We start from the raw sequence: 18004 nt of genomic DNA on the forward strand, positions 1-18004 counted from the left end.
CTCACCACCAGTGCCATTTGAAATGGAACTACTGCAGGTATTCAAAGGCATGTACAGATTTTTAGGTTCATTGACCTACAGAAGTGTCATAGTTCAGTGGTACATTATAATTGTGAAATGCAGAAAGATTGCAAGTATGCTGAGACTTCCATCTCCAACCCAGCGGAGCTGGAAGTACCACATTTGATTATATTATTCTTGTTCTTGAGGATTTTAAGTCCTCACAGCCGCAGGCTCTGTTCACGGTATCAGCTTGTACGCAATTGTTCTAACAGTTGTGTCTGGTATTAATTAAAAGTCATTTGTTACTAGAGGTAGCATCAAAGTGGCCCTATTGCTAATAGTGGGAAGGGAGAAAAATCTCTGCCATTTTGAACATTTCATTTTTGTATCCATATTTGGAGATTTGGATTTAACTGTGAATACCTGCTATAAGACAAAAAGTGCTTACTTAAATTTTGTGAGCAGAAAGAGAAAATCAGTTCTGCATTCACAAATTTTTTCTGGTTTAAGAATTACAGTATCGGACAGAGAAGAACAGCAAGTTTATATTAAGAGAAGAAGGGATTATTATATGGTAGGTTCTTTTTCTAAGGCACCCTATATCCTCTTTCCTGCTATAGCCCTTTATTTGAAGATCTTTTGTCTACCAGCTTAGCCTCCTTCAAAACAGCCCTGTGTGCATGCTTAGGATGCAATTTGACTTTATGCTGTTCTTCGTTGTATGTTTTCTCTACGTGGATTAGTGCAAGATTAGTGGAGTGTAAATCCTTAATCCCCTGGCCTCTGCAATATATTGTTTTCAATTTCCCGCAGGGCAGCACTGTTCCATCATGCAATTTTAAAGTATTTATCTGGGCCAGATTTTTTTTTTAAATTGATATAATTTTAAATTTGGCATCTTCAAGCTGCCTTTGTTTAAACAGTGTATAATTCAGTGAATTTTAATGGTATCTGTATGTATGTGTGTGGGTTTGTGTTTCTGTATGCCATTAATGGTATTTTTGAAAAAGTATTCAATATTTCTAACTAGATTTTTGGAATACCAATTGGCAACAACAGGAAAGGGCCAAGGGGTGTTTTCAGGATTATTCTTTTTTTAAGTTGGCTTTGCTTTGGGTTTTTTTTTCCCCTGAGTTCTTGTCTATAACAAGCTATAAGAACCTTTTCCTCAATTAGCAACCTCATTGGTAATTTGCTTACTGGCCTTCACTACTGGTACACATTGTGCATTTCACTTGATTTAAAATGCTGTTGTTAATACTAATGAGCATGCATGAGTGTTAGAAATTGTCAAATTATGATCTTAGCAATTTTTTAAAATTTTTGTTTGACACCTTTCATAAAGACCACGCTGTTGGAGCAATAGAATTTTATGATATCAAAGGATGGCACAGAATTCTTATTTTTTCAAAAGAACAAAGGTTGCAAACTCTGCAAAAAGAAAGAGAGAAAGATTTAAGTGATTCTTCATTACTACCTTTACATTATCAGATATGTCCTTTTGTTATATAATAAACCATTTAACTCTTTCAAAAACAGTTCAGACCTATTTGCCTAACCTAATCAAACATGTGGAAAATATCAGAGGTTTTTTTTCTTTTTTAAATAATTGAACATTATTTTTTTTAGTGCTAGAAGGTTGAATTGTTAACGCTTGAAGAGGGTTTAAATAATAAGCAATTCTGTTTGGCTAAAGACAATCTATAAAGGGATTTCCTTAACTGAGTTTGCAGCAGCTAGAAATCATGGGGCCAGAAGAGCATCAGGGATTCCCCTCAGGTGTCCCGAGGGCCTTTTGTTTACCTTTGAAAGTTATAGGATTATTATTTTTTTACAAAAACCTGTCCATAGAGAGGAATTAGCTAACCCCCATTCAGGTCATGTCAAAGCTGAAAGTTTTCCCTTGGTTAGGGACCTGCCTCATTTAAAAGTTCCATACAACTCTTCCATCTTTCCTGGAAAAGGCTAATGCAGCTATTATATGATCCTTCAAATCTTCACTAATATTAACAGGAGAATAATAAATTTCTTTATAGACTATAGCCAGAAATATTCTTCATACTTTTATTCTTTGTTTCAAAAAAAATGTAATTGTCATCTTTACATACTTTTGAAAGTGATCAAGATTGGTTCATTTCTTAAATTCTTCTTATTTGGGCTTTTCATGCCTTCTTTTAGAAATGAGTGGAGGAAACCTATCCCATTATATACTTATAGTATATCTTATATACTATAAGATTGGTAAAGAGATTAAAGCAGAGCCACCGAACAAGGCAAGGTGACTTGAATATAATCTTGGAACAGATCTAAAAAAACTTCATTCTGAATCAGAACCAAATAGGTGAATATATCAGGAGTTGCTCCATAAAGTCATGTTCTACAAGAGAAATCATGGCAGTATGGTTCTAAGCTACACTGTATAGCTTAAAAAAAATCTATAACAGTCTAACACAAATATTTGGTGATCATTTTAGTGATGGAACATTTGAGTGTCAAATGAGCACGTGTTGAAGGCCAGAGGAATCACCACCAAAAAGGAGGCTCCAAATAGACTGATTGGAATATAGCAAGAAGCTTTAAGATTCTTTGCTGTTTGCAAAGAGATCACCCCATGTTGCTAATTTTCAGAATCCAAGTAATTAAACATTCAAACAAAAAAAGTTGGAGGAAGAAAGAAGCATTCAATGGGCATTTTGTACTAGGTAGGCCTCCTATCTATGACAGAAGATTTTCAACTCTATGAAAAAGCAGCCTGCCACCATCATATGGAACATCATTAAATTTACCAAACTGCTTTATCAAGGCTGCCCTAGAGAATTTAATTTTCCATGCTCAGTTATCTAATAAGTAAAGAGGATAATCATGATTATAAGCACAACAGCTTTAACCATATTTTAAATTACCCTACAGCCTAATTATTTTATGTAGTAAAAATATTTTAAGTTGAAAATGTAGAGTTTTCAGCCCCTCTAAACACATGCATATTATAATAGCTAAACAGTTTGGCCATTTTCTAGAACTATTGTCAGTGGAGGATATACTTCTGGCCTGTCTGCATTTCAATCCCTTGGACAATCCAGAAAAACTCTTACTTTCTCTTGCACTGTAAACATCAGCTAAAAAAGAATAAATACTTATGTGTTTTATCAGCAACATTCTTTTGAGCAGAATCCCAGGAACACAAACATGCTATAATAAACATGCAAAGAATGTGATAATTTTCATCCATGTAGTGTTCTCGTTCTCTCCCTCTCTCTCTCTCTCTGTCTCTCTCGTACTTGAATTTCTGCAAAGATGAACATGGAAACATGTAAGTCAAATGAATGAATAAAACATCTCTAATTCCACTGTAATGGTTTCCACCCAACAGAAAGAGTTGGAATGATAAAGGGAAGCAGTGCTGAAAAAAATAAACATGATGTAAATTACCTAAAAGTTATAACTCCAATTAGACGTAGTTAAATGCAATCAATTAGACAATTTGATTTTGGCATGGATGTAAATAATAATACATAAATAGGAATAGATTGTAGACTTGGTATACATTTATACCAAGTCATTCAATTGAAATAAATGTATTTAACTTGATTGTAATGGGGACAATTCTGTAAGAAGGTATCTGTGCCTGTACCAGCATATTATCTGTATGCTAATTATTGCTGGTTAATTTCAGATCATCCTCTGCTTTTCCTTTTTATAGTTTTTTTTTATGATGTACCAGTACTGGATAGTTCTTTCAATAGAGGTTGAATTCAAATGTTTATGTCCTAGCAATTTACATAGACAGCAATTTACATAGAGGAGTGCCCTCTATAAAATAGCTGTATCCTGATTACAGGGCAGATCCAAAGGGAAAAAGGAAATATAGCAACTTCTTCTATCAACACTTTCCTTTGTACTTGATACGCTTGGTGAGAAGGAAGCTGGTGCGTGTGTGTGTGTGTGTGTGTGTGTGTGTGTGTGTGTGTGTGTGTTTGTGATGCATTTTCTTTTTTATTACTTTTTCAGTAGGAGTGTGGATCTGGAAATTGGAGTTGTTTAATTTATGTCACGAACAAATGACTCATTGGTTTAGAAATAGGAGAAAATAAATAAATAAACGCTAGGCTGCAAGAAGGTAGCCTAAAAGAAAATTTGTTTTCCCAAATGTCAAATCTCTCACAAGAGACTCAGAAACAGCAATGCACTAGTTTTCTACAAGCAGTGCACAAATTTTCAGCCACAAGGAATAGTGTGTCTGGCAATGTATCCTTCCCCACTCCCCTTAAAATCTGAAATGTTTCAGGTTGTTTTGCAAGCATCTGGACAATTTTGTAAGCTGTGTTAATTGTAAATATTCATACTCAGCTTCTGGAGGAAGTGAATATTTAGACTTTAAATCTGCTAAGGAAATATAATGGGTTCTTCAACCATCAAATTTTTCAACAGAATGGTCTGACCAACCATACTTTCTAAAGAAAAATGAGCTTGCAATGCATATTTTCAGCTTCCAGCTAAGGGCAGATTTTAAATATGCATATTCATCACTGGTGGTGCTTACCATTCCTAAATAGCTCAAGAAGTTTCAATGAACAGAAGCAAAAGCAAAAAAATTGAAGAATCACTGTTAGTAAAATCTGCTTCCATCTGATCTATCCCAGAGACTGGTCGGTTATTACTTTTTTCCATCTACATGGTTCTAGTAGTCACAAAAAAGCAAAGCACAGAAAAAAAGGGGGAAAAAAGGTCACCAAAAATGCATAATTCCTTGGAATAAAACCAAGATCAACAACTTCTTGTAACAAATCACTATAATCTAGTATAGTATATAGATTGGGTTCTTAAATTTTTTGAATGGGATTTAGATTATGTAGGTCCATGTGTTCTTCAAAGACAGAGTAGAACTTCCACAAAGGTCCAGTGTGGCTTCTTGATCCAGAAAAGCTGAATACCCAGTATATAGCTATAATGTGTAATTTCTTTAGCCCTGGACACTCTTTCATTCTTGAATTTTTAATGTATTAAAAAACCCCAGTATTTTCCACATGGGATTTATTGCTAGGAAAATCTTATGATTTTAATATACTGAAGTTTTGAGCTAAAAACAAACTGTTTGCATATAATTGAAATTTTATGTGTCAAGAGTCTCCTCCCAGGCATTTTAGAAGCAGTAGAGCAGGGATATGGATGAGCCTGAAAATGCTTTCACAGCTCTTCCTGCCCACAATGAGCTGGTGATTATACAATAACTCACCTTCAAATCTGATGAGCTGAGAAAAGATGGAGAAATTAAATACTCTGAAGCTGAGACAGCTTTATTTCTTAAAACAAAGAAGACTGTAATCAACCTCTGTAAAAAATCCGATACTGCAAGAGAGAATTTATCCCAGACAAAAGTTAATATAAACCTCAAACAGTTTATGCAGAGCTGATTCAGGAATCAGGCCTGAATTCAAATTTTACTTCTTTAAGTGGGAACTCATTGGGTGGTCTAAATTGGGTAATACATGTTGCAATATGTAATTGATGATATTAACTTGAAAGTGATTTATCTTCCTGATCACAATCTTATACTTTAGATAGATGATATATAGATATAAATAGATACATAAGTAACATGTGTGTGTATGTGTGACATTAAAACATCAATCTATAGGATAGTGAGTAATATTGATGGTGTTTGGCTATGATATATCCTACTTGTTAGGATGGAGATCTACTGGCAGTCAGTTTGGATGTGGGATTTTTTTGGAATGCTTTAAAGACTCACAGCTTTTTACTTGCTCTGTCCTCTCAAATTGTTGATTATATCAAAGAGTTATGTTAAAATAACCCAGATTTCTTGAACCCGTTTTCATTACTTTAGCCATTATCTGTATGAATATCTGTAGCAGTTTCTATATGAAATCTTTCTACAGTGATTTTGTTCCTCATTCTCTCCCCCCCCCAAAAAAAGGAGGGGGGGTGTTCCTTGGTTCTCAAGGGCCAGGATTGTTTTCAGTTATTCAACTGTGGCATCTTTTTCATCTTTCTTTTGTTATTCTTTCTCCTTGCTTAAAAAAAGATGGGCAAAAAAATGAAGGGAAGCTGAAAGATTTCCTAAATTAGCATTTGCTCTATAAAATGTCATGTGAAACCACCACAAGAGTCTCACCTTGGAGTGAGATATCATCAGTATGCTGATGATGGTAGATGGTACATCTAAGGCCCTGGCTTATCCCAGCTTCTGGAGGCTGTGAGGATCTGGATAGTATTGGCAAGACAGCAAGATGGAGTGGCTGGGGATTTGTGAGAGTTCTGGTTCTAGGACTATGCCGTTGTTGTTGGTGCTGGATGTAGCTGCACCAATGTGGGGGTGCTTTTTTACTCTTGATTATAATTCTGTTTTGTTGTCTTTAAAAATATTTATGTTTTATGCACAGGTGGGCTTCACATAATTTAACAACTGGTTCGCCCCAGCACTGAAAATGTGAGTCTGCACCTTCTGCACGTGCACTTGTGCGGCTTAAAAAATGCAGCTAAATAGGACAGCATAATGCCGGGGCAGGTGTGTGGGCCCACCCGCAGGTCACAGCTGCCGGTTCGCCTGAATAGGTATGAACTGACTGAATCCCAATCCTGGTTTTATGGTTTCATAGCTTTTAATGTTGTAAGCCACCCAGAGTTGTCTCAGGGTGAGATGGCCGGCAAATAAATTTAGTAAAGTAAAAATGGAGAAAAAACAGGTGGATGGAAGAAAGGGATAGGATGGGCTATTCTGTGTGAGGACACTGAACAAGAAAATCACATATTGCAGGATTCCCTTCTTCAGTGTTTTAATGCTTTCCTTCATGCAATTTAGGTTTGCATCATAATTGCTACGTATTTGTAAAGCAGTCTTGGCTTTCATTTCAGATATCTACAAGATGATTATATATTTCCATGTCATTGTAGGATTTATTTATTTTTACAACACTGCTTAGGGTACCGTGCCAATACTCTGACGGTGTTGCCTTTCTTACAGCAGCACTGTCATTTTGAACTCTTACTGAAAAGACCTTTCTTTCCTTGCAGTATTTCAAACATTTATAGCCTCTCTGTACGTCTTGGTATTAAGCAGGATCAGAAACCCTGGAAGAGAATTGTCTGCCACTTTGACTCAGTAGATTTCATCTTGCTTGCGAGAGCCCATGTAAAGCTACCACTGTAATAAGACTTTATGGGGCTTAATATTTATAGGCAGAGAAGAGACAGGACGCGTCCTGTTCTGTGTATAGTCTTGCAATTTATATGCAGCAGGGTATGATGGGAGATGCTTTTGGAGGCTAGTAAGTATGCTTAAGCTTTGTAAATATGTTGAGTTCAAGCTGAAGTGAGGGAACAGGGTGGAATGTTTTCAGGCCAAATCTAACATGGGGAGAGAAGGGGGGGGGGAAGAAAAACCCAACAAGCTCATGCTACTAGGGTGTGCTGTGAGAGCAGGCGTCTCTAAGGGCACATCCTGACCTTCCAACATTCATTGAAGGACCCTGGGCTGCAGTTAGTGAAAATGAAAATGTTACACATGGTCGAAATCTCGGAATGATCTTACTTTCCTAATATAAAAGGTCTTCACGAGGAGTGCCGATGCTGGTGGTCTCCAAACTTCGACAGTAACTTGCTGGCTCGAGTTCGCTATTTTTCACAAACATAAATAATCATAATCCATATAAAACTGTCATATCAGTTCAGCAGAGACGTCACCAAAGCCCTGGCCTAATTCATCAAAGATTTAATGTTCAGCCACAGAAACATTCATTATTTTTGGGACTCTGTGTGTGTGTGTGTGTGTGTGTGTGTGTGTGTGTGTGTGTGTGTGTGTGTGTACGAACAGGCAGTTTCCTGGATTGTCCTGTCATCACCGACTTTCTCTTGGAAAGATACATCGCATCAAAAGCTCCAAAATGCTCAGAAAGATGAATATTTAAAAAGCCAAGAATAAACAGTTATTGCTTGTTCTTTGCTGCTTATTAATTACAGAAAGAGAGAGAGAGGATTGTGCTTGTTGTGTATGCAGCTGTAGATGGATTTCCATTCTTTTGGATACACAACATACCAAAGTTATATTCATGGAAACTAAATCAGGAAATTTGCAATAATATGCATAAGTTGCCCTGCAGAACTGGAAGCATTATTAAAGGAGTACTGCTATGCCCACTTTGACAAAAAAAGGCAACAAAGCATTCCTTTCCTTTACTTGAACATCTATACCAGAGGTCTCCAACTTTGGCAACTTTAAGCCTGGAGGACTTCAACTCCCAGAATTCCCCAGGCAGCTTTGCTGCCTGGGGGATTCTGGGAGTAGAAGTCCTCCAGGCTTAAAGTTGCCAAGATTGGAGACTCCTGATCTATTCAAAGCATGGGTACTATAAACCCATTCTATACATAGGTACACTTCAATATATACATACATCTATACATACTGAAACTTTTTTTTTTTGGCACAATCTAAACTGGATAAGAATTGTGGCATTCCTAACTGAAGCATTTTGTGCTCTATGGTTTTGGATGGTTCTCTGTAATCAAGAGGTAAAGTATCTGTTTGTACTCATTGTGAGAATCTTGCTAAATCCAAGAAAATGAAGATGATTATAAAGGCAGGAATACTTACCTTATTATATGAAGTGTGCAGTGTTTATTCAGATATCTGTATACAAACCTCTTTTCATATAGCGCTACAAGTATTCAGCTACATTGGGCCTATATGATACGTTGGCCCTACATGTCTTATAATTCTCTCATTATAATTTTGTCCCTTTGTGTGGATCATAATGATGGATATGATTGAAACAGGATGGGATTTTTTCCCCATTGGCCATTGGTGAACAATGTTTCTGCTTATGGGTATGAACATAGTAAAATAGAAAATATGATCTAGGTATCTAATAATCATTGATACATTTAAAAAAAATTGGACAGGCTTTACATGAATTTAAAAATTATAAGTTAATCATAGCAAATATACAAGAAAAGTCTTTTCACTGTATTTGTCTAAGACGAAACCTAGGTTTGAAGTAGAGCTTTCTTAGTGATTGCCCTAACATTGTAGAATATTTTTCTTTCTTTTGTCTGAAAATACTTTCTAAAATATTCTCCTTATTGTCAAATGTACACAAATTCTTATCAGAAAAGTTATTTCTGGTTGGTGAACTTTTTCTGTTCAAGATAGGTGATTCCTGAGAAGTGTTTTTTTAATATTACTATATCTATGATTTCTATTTATAATTTATTGTATATTATTTTGGGCTTTTGTTTTTCTGTTGTAATTCTAGTACATTAGAAATTGTTTTGTAGCAAGACATTCTGAGTGATATTAACATTATATCCCTAAAAGCTCTGATTCAGAATTGATGAACCAGAATTTTGTACCTGCATGTAATGAACTGAGAAGGATAGTCTGCTGGCCTAGATCTCAACTCCATGCAAGAATTTTGGTAGGGTTTATGGAAAGAATAGATAGAATAATGAAGAACAAAGTTTTGGATAATACTTCTTCGCCTCAACTGCCTACTACAGGCCTATTATTGCTACTTTAGTATATCCAATAAAATTTAATAATGGGGCCAGAGATACATTGAGATGACTATCAGATGTGAATCTTTAGTTACTGTAACATTTGATTACTAGTAAGCTTTTTCTTATGCAAAAACCAAGACTGTGTGTTCTGGTAATTCCCAAAGATAAATAGAAGAAGCAGGAGCCAAAACTATTCACTGTCCTGCTGAAGCAAATTAAGATGCAAGTGAAGTCTTGCCATGGGTAACTCCCATGTTTCAAGACAACAGAAGAAGCAGTACTTCGATCAATCAATCAATCAATCAATCACTCAATCAATCAATCAGAATAGAGCTGGAAGGGACCTTGGAGGTCCTCTAGTCCAACCATTTCAGGTAAGTGACTGTCCAGTCTCTTCTTAACAAACTCCAGTGATAAACAACTTCTGAAGGTAAGCCATTCCACTGGTTGATTGTCCCTCCTGCTAGGAAATTTCTCCTTAATTCCAGGGTTGCTTCTTTTCTTGATTAGTTTCTCACTATACCCCTACCATATTTTCTCTACAACAATTTTTCTTACATTCTTTTCCTTCCCCAGTGCCATGTCTTGTAATTTATTACTTTTCTGTTTACAGCTCTTTGTTGGCTCTTGGGAAGCACTGAACTTTCAAAGCAGAGGAACAGGAGTTTGTCTAAATCTCTTCAGGCTGGGTGATGACTTCTGTGGTGAAGCAGGAGCTGCTAGCCCAGGAAAATGTGGTTGGTGGAAGTGCTGGAGTGTGTCACAAAGACAGTGGTTTCGGTGAAGTAAGAGACTCTTCTATCCAGGTCCCTACGTTTGCTGAGAGGAAGAATGGTGAGTTCTTTTCCTAAAATTCTAGAGAAAAAGAGAGACGTTAACCATAACCATAACTATGATAGCCAATTCTTTACACACAATTATGGGGAAGTAACCTGTCACTTTAAGAATGTTGTTGTTGAAGGTCTTTGTTAATAAAAATAGCATGGCAAGATTCTGGAAAGAGGGTTGGAACAGTGAAGAAAAAGAAACCTTGAATAATGTTAAATTACCTCAAATTGATGATGACGATTTACTTCTTTTTCTACTTATATTACCATGTTTTCCCGAAAATAAGACCCTGTCTTATATTTTTTTTAACCCTGAAATAAGCGCTTGGCCTTGTTGCCATGTGCTCAAAAGCCCAATTGGGCTTATTATCAGGGGATGTCTTATTTTGGGGAAAACAGGATATATTCACGGATCATTTCATGGATCACTCTGCAGTGCTTACTAACGTTATCCCTATCCTTAGAAGTTTACTGTACCATTTCCATAAGCCTCAAGGAGCACAGTCAATGTTATTTTGGAGATTGTTGTCCCGAACACCCCCATGTCTTATCCTCTTAGTAAATGATCTGCCCTAATGAAATAGGAAAAGAAAAATCTGTTTCAGTTATATCTCCTGGATCCCACATTCGGTACTTTCAAAACATGATATCATTTCACAGTGCTAGTTCTTCAGTGGCATCATATTGACTTTTTAGAATGGATCCAGTGATCTTATGATGGTTCAGTGAGTTGACTATTCAACCCCTTGGCCATTATGCTACAGGATGCTGTACTTTTTGTATTCTACAACAAACCATTGGCTGTTGTTATCTGGAAACTAAATCAGAGGAACTCTGTGTTCTGTCTCATTTAGAATGAAATCCTAGGGAATGACCAAAAACCTGAACTTGACGTTTGATAGCAATAGGGGAGTGCATGCAGGAAAATAAGCTGAATTGTAATACAGATAAGGTTGAAATATTATTAGATGGGGCATTAGCCAACCCAGAGTTAAATGTACACGAGGATTGAATTCCTCATTAAAATTCAAGTTTGTAGTTTGTGGCTGCTCCTTGCGTTAGCGCTGTTTTTAGGTGACCAGGTGCTGGAGATGGCTTGAAGCATTTTTTACAAGCATAAGATTTCTGTTCCTGGAGAAGATAGCCCTTCTGGCCACAGTAAGATGTACATTAGTCATCTTTAGACTGGATTACTGTTTACATGGGGCGGCTCATACAGAGAATAAGTATAAATGTAGATAAATGTGTCAGCATCCTGCTGCCAAGCTGCAAAGATATACATCTGTTTCTGATATGTTTCCATTTTGTACTTATTTGCTTCTAGGCTCAGTATCATGATGCTGGCTTTTAATCTAAGTGGCCTAGGATCTCTACAAGGGCCACTCACCCTAGTATATTTTTCTTAATTTGTTTTTCTGTTCAGAATTGAAGGATTCATTCCCAGACTGGCTGACGAGAGACAACTGGTCATGGAAATGTTCAACAGGGCTCTTTGTTTTGACTCCTATCTTTTAGAAATTGTATTGAGGAGAATCCAGTTGGTCCAATTATTCTCCTACTCTTTGTTGTTTGGTAAAAACTTGGTCTTTAGTAGCAACTGTCTGATGATTTCTTTTTCTTTTCTTTTGTCTTTTTGTTATTTTTTAAACATTTATTTCATTTTTTTAGTTTCTTATTGTGGCTTTCTTTTTGTCATTCTTGTTTGATTATTTTAATTTGTTGGCTTAAATAACCTTAATTGATTTGGATTATTAGCAAGTGTGATACAGCATATTGATTGAGAGCTAGTTTGGTGTAATGGCTAAAGGGATATATTACTGTAGAAGCTGGGATGCTGTGAATTATAGTCTTCCTTATGATATGAAAGCCAACTGAATGACTTTGGACTAATTACTCTCTCTTAACCAAAACTGTCTCACAGTGTTGTTGTAAGGAAAAATGAGAGGTGGGAGCATTAGGTATGTACTGACCAAAATAAAAGTAGGTTAAAAATCTAATAAATAATCTTTTAACAATATATATAAAATAATGTAACACCTATAACACCAGCTGTTTCTTAACTATATGTAAATGTATACAATATAATTCACAGTATTATAGATCTTCTTACTAAAGATAAGAATAACAGAATAACAGAACAACAGAATTGGAAGAAACCTTGGAGGTCTTCTAGTTCAACCCCTTGCTTGAGCAGGAGACACTAAATAATTTCATCAGGTGACATCCATATATACCTTCTGAAGTTTGCTGGGTTAAAGCTTTATTACCCTTGGCCAGAGTTGTTCATCTGAGCTATTATCTAATGTGTTGGGTTTTTAAATTCTATAAACATTTCAATAATATGATTTATGTGTATATAAATATATATAAACACATTTATATATATATAGGGCCGGTTTAGCTCACGCTGGTAAAAGCCTGTTATTAAGGCTTATTAAGAACACAGTAGCCTGCAATTACTGCAGGTTCGAGCCCGGCCCAAGGTTGACTCAGCCTTCCATCCTTTATAAGGTAGGTAAAATGAGGACCCAGATTGTTGGGGGGGCAATAAGTTGACTTTGTAAAAATATACAAATAGAATGAGACTATTGCCTTATACACTGTAAGCCGCCCTGAGTCTTCGGAGAAGGGCGGGGTATAAATGTAAACAAAAAAAAAATTATAAATATATAAATGTCTACATAAAAAATTGAATGTGTACAATAAGCAAGGATATAGAAATCCAACTTTGAATTCATTTCAGTTAGGAATTTTAGACATATGTACTCAGCTATAAAACCAACTGGATATAATAGGTTGTATGTCTTTAGATATATTATATATTTATTTTATATTTATTTATTTACATAGCACAGTTTTAGTGAGACAAAAGAGTCTCCTGAATTAGTTGAAGAAATGGCAGATATTTATGTGAAACCAATCCCTTTGGGCAACTACTAATGCTCTGAGCCACTGAATGAAAGATGAGGAACTATAAATGTTCATCTGGTTTGAGTTTAGTGAAATGTGCAGAAAAGGTTACATGTTTTCAAGGACCTTATGCCTAAGTACTAGATTGTAGCACAATTTATTATACAAATGAAGCTTTTTATTGCTCAGCTTTGTTGAGTTGCCAGTTGGGACAAAGAACATAATGTACCTTTTGGTCCCTATCAAAGGAATTAAGAAAGCATTTAGTTTTGCTTAAACTATGAAATAGTGAGGAAACTTGTAATTAAATTCAGAGAGCATATATTGACTTGCTGATGCCTTCGTATTTTAAAGTAATCAGTTTAAAAATGGCAACACAGTTGTCTAACCTACCAATAATCTATAATTATCACAGAGTTCTAGGGGCATGATCTTATTAGAATCCCGCAATGCTGATTTTCTAGGTCAGCACCTTCTATCACATGTGTGTGTCCCAATGTAAATCTTGCTTGTGGTTAGTATGCTTCCTATTATTGTGCAGTCAGATTGTGCTTTGTATTATCTTGTTCCAAGATAATTTTAGCCTTATGTTCCAAATAGCAGGCATTAGATGTATATACAGGAAGATGCTTTGTATTAACATTGGAGAACTGATCAAATAAATATTCCACACAGTGTATTGAGTTCAGGTGACAGCTAATCTCTGATGAGATATTGCTCCATAGCCTTGAACTTTGCAGTTGGGTTTTTAATGCCACTTAAATCAGAATGTAAGAACTGAAGGAATTCCAGGAATGTGGTGATATAAACTGTATTTTTAGAGCTGTGAATGACTTGTGAGAGCGAATCAGCACAGTGACTAAAGATAGCATAAGTCAGTTTTTCCATGATTTATCACAAGAACTTTCACCCTAAGTAAAAGTCATTTAATGTTGCGATAGTAGCACACACACAGGCTGGCCAGATTTTCAAATCAAGTATTTCATAGCATGTTTTTTTTTTTGCATAAGACAACATTTTCATAACATTTGAGAATTCCAACTTTCATTTAACCTGCAAGGAAGCACAACAAAGCTTAACATAAGCAACATGTTTGTATGGCCATATAACAGCTACAGTACATAAAATATATTCCCTTTAAGATTCCATTCAAATCACTTAAATAGGATCTTGTATTCTAGCAGCCCAATTTGACCACCAAAGCCTAATTTTAATGGTATTGTTCAGAAAACAAGTAGCATTTTTCCTATAAAACATCTTATCATCTTCTAGTTGCGAAAAAGAGGTACTTGAACTTACTTTGTTAAATCCTGACTTTTCATTTGTGGACAACATAAATTTTACATCCAATTCTGAAAGGTGATTTTGAACATTTCAAAATAGGATCAAGAATATTTCTAATAAATAGTCTTTGGTAGTGTGGTTTACTCTTTGAGGGAAATTAGTTTTCAGAAGGAATCTTTCTACATTAAATTTTTCAAGTACAATTATGTTCCACACCAATTCAGTACTAGTTTACATTTTTAAAAACAAATTTCATACATGCATAAGATTCTGCCAGATACAACTTTGCCATATCAGTAATTCCAATACATGCAGTTTATGAATGAGTATGTGGATCAAAATATGTACAGAATGCAGAATAACAGAATTAGAAGAGGCCTTGGAAGTCTTCTAATGCAACCCAGTGCTCAAGCAGGAGACCCTACACCATTCCAGAAAAATGGCTGCCCAGCAGAGTGGTATTCAGCCGGTTTGGACCGGTTCGGGAGAACCGGTAGCTCCAGTGATTAGTTGGCCCTGCCCACCCACCCCTGCTCTATCCTGTCCTTTATTTCCTACTTTGTAGCTGATCTCAATCATGTGGCACAGCTGATTTCTTCCCTTTCACTGTTCTACTTACCGTTGCTGACTTGGAAGGTAAGCAGCTGAGCTTCTAATGGCTCCATTTTCAGTGCTGTGCACAAGCGCTACAAAGCATGTGGTGCCACATGCTTCATGGTGCTTATGCATGGCGCAAAATGCCACAAAGAGCACACAAAGTGGGTGCTCACTGCAGTGGTGGTTAAACTAGCAGCATCCCACCACTGCTGCCCAGTCTCTTTTTAAAACCTCTAGTGATACCTCTCAAAGATCGTAAAATGGGGCAAACCTCACTTATCAACTGTCATCTGCAATTCAGATCCATTGGTGCCTCACAATATCCCCAAAGGTTATATTGTATAATTATACAATTATACATTATATTGACAAATTATATGTTTTACTCTGATGGAAAGTTACTAATAAGACTTCATTTAATATTTTAACTTGAATATACATTTAAAACTGAAAAAGAAGACGACAGGTTTATTAGCCAAGGGATTGCAGTCAGCTGGCTTACATGCAATTTTATTTAGAAATGTTATCCAGTTTGTACAACAGAGTATTTATATAGCAGGCGCTTTGAGCAGCCTTATTCAAAAATAATGTGAAATGATGGGTTATCTGTCAATAAAATAGTCTTGAGTTTAGTAGTATTGCATCTTCTAAACATGATTGTGAATGTTTGTTTTCATTTTAATTATTCATAGCCTAATGCTATTGCCAAAATGGGCCAAATTGAGGCTTATTGAAACAGTCAACTTCAAGCTATGATTGAGGAAATCAACTTCTTCTAAAAAGTTGACTACCGTTTAGAGATTGGCTGTGATGCTAATCTGCGGTTGATTGAAAATATAAGTGGAATCTTAGATAAAGAGAACATACAAAGGAGGAATGTATAAGACTTAACTGGCTAACATTAGACTATAATTTTCATTACGTCTGAACTCAGTTTGGTTATCTGTATGGACCAATACATAAACATGTCAAGTATTTCTTACTGACTTTTACAATTGCTCAATCTAGTTATCTGGTCAAATCTTCCTGAATATAAATAATCAGAGGAGGACAGCAAAAGAACTGATCTGTTTTTCCTTGTGTGATGTTCTTTAGCATCTGCCTCATAACTTGGAATAAATTGGTTGTCTCTGTTCCATGGCTTCAAAAATGTTACCGGAGAATGATTCCTTTATAGCTCATCCATGCTAAGAATCGTGAAGGGCTATAACAGTTATATAGCCGTGACAGCAATGAAAACCTAAGAAAATTAAGGATTGTCTCTCGTTACAACAATTTTTCTCTCTTAAAATACTTTATGGGAGTATGATAAATGAAGCTTCTCTCCATGTACTGAACAGGCTTGATCATGCTGGAGTGCTAGCTAACCAGGCTTTCAAGCTGCCAAGGCAGCTTTTAGAAAAAGTTGTGGTTACTAATAAGGATGTTAATAAAGCAAGAACAATCATAACAACACAAAAGACAAATGCCTTCCTGCTGGATGCGCATATCCTGTAAACGTGATTGTCATCTCACAGCAGTGGCCAGAATTCCTGAAGGTGTTTTCAAGTGAAGTGCAGCATTATTGCTGAGTTTATTGTGGACTGGAGAGTAATAACCATCTGTTTGCAATCGAAGACCTGTTTGCAAGAACACACAAGCAAGCTGTTAGATCTGTTGATCTTTATGGAAATAACTCCATTTTCTTTATACTGCTAGGCCAAATACTTAATTTGCAAAATTAGAGATACATTGAAATCATGTTCTATGACCTAAAAGTTTTTTTTTTAACTTCTGATTCTTACCATCTGCATGGCTTCAATGATGAAGGAAAAGCATTTTTACATGAATAGACTCTTTAGCATTCCCAAGTTCCCAAACTGAACCCTGGAAAGAAGGGGTTTATATATAAATGGATGTGCAAACGTATAATGATTAAACATAGCTCATGCTTACCTTGTGTAAAATATGTTTACTGTCTCACATAAGAAGGTTACCTGGGATGTTATTAGCTATGAATGAGAAAGATGCTTTTCAGGGTCAGATACCAAAATTACTTCCACTATTCTAGGGTATTATGCAGTGCAAAAAATGTCCTTTGGCCTTTCACCTCAAGAAGAAAAACAATGTTTTTCAGGTTTGGTCTTTCCTAAACAATCTCACAATCCATAATGCCTTCAATTAAAATACGGGACAGATTCTGACTTTAACTCCATTATAAGTCAAAATGGGCAATGTAAGAGCCCTGGTGCCCAGGGGTTAAAATACACTTTTGCAGGCTAACTCTGCCCACAGCCAGGAGTTCGATTGTGACTTTGGCATTTTCCTTCCGCGGTTGGTAAAATGAAAACCCAGATTGTTGGGGACAATATGCTGACTCTGTAAACCACTTAGAGAGGGCTATAAAGCACTGTGAAGTGGTTTATAAATCTAAGTGCCGTTGCTATTGCTATGGGCCAATAGACAGATATAAAATTGCTTCCTCTGGACTTTTGCCACTCCTCACCTTTCATTCCTGAATTTACATTATAGATGTGTTGATTATCATTGGTATAATTATGGGTGCTTAGGTCTGTTTTCTGGGCTCTTGATAGAAGTGATCAGTGATATCTGATAGAAATCTTATATTGGCACATTCTTACAACAAAGCATTATGTAATCTGTCCTTCTTTGTTCATCTTCATTGATGTTTCCTATGAAGTAATTCAGAATACGAAATTATGTCAACTGCGAAATGGTTTGGCTTGTACAGAGAGAAGCCAAAGTATGAGAAATGCATAAAAATCATCGTTGTCACTGCCTGAATTTAAGCATACAACAATGTTGCTCTTTATTTGCCTGCTGTTCCATTTTGTCCTGGCAGACCCTGATGTGAAACTTTGTTCCTGATC

General features: G+C 36.1%; 1 protein-coding gene across 3 annotated transcripts in view; it reads left to right on the top strand.

Annotated features, from left to right (window-relative positions):
- Window positions 1-18004, top strand: part of MYOCD (myocardin) — a 157139-nt gene that overhangs the window by 12983 nt on the left and 126152 nt on the right. For 2 of the 3 annotated variants that reach the window (XM_058173173.1, XM_058173180.1), the window contains exon 2: window positions 10130-10350. In XM_058173173.1, the coding sequence (XP_058029156.1) occupies window positions 10209-10350 (142 nt within the window). In that variant the 5' untranslated portion in view covers window positions 10130-10208. Of the gene's footprint in view, window positions 1-10129; window positions 10351-18004 lie in introns of those variants that run through there. The other variant, XM_058173174.1, reaches the window with a different exon arrangement.

Source organism: Ahaetulla prasina, chromosome 2 (assembly GCF_028640845.1).
Source record: "Ahaetulla prasina isolate Xishuangbanna chromosome 2, ASM2864084v1, whole genome shotgun sequence".
In the NCBI taxonomy this organism is placed as follows: Eukaryota; Metazoa; Chordata; class Lepidosauria; order Squamata; family Colubridae; genus Ahaetulla; species Ahaetulla prasina.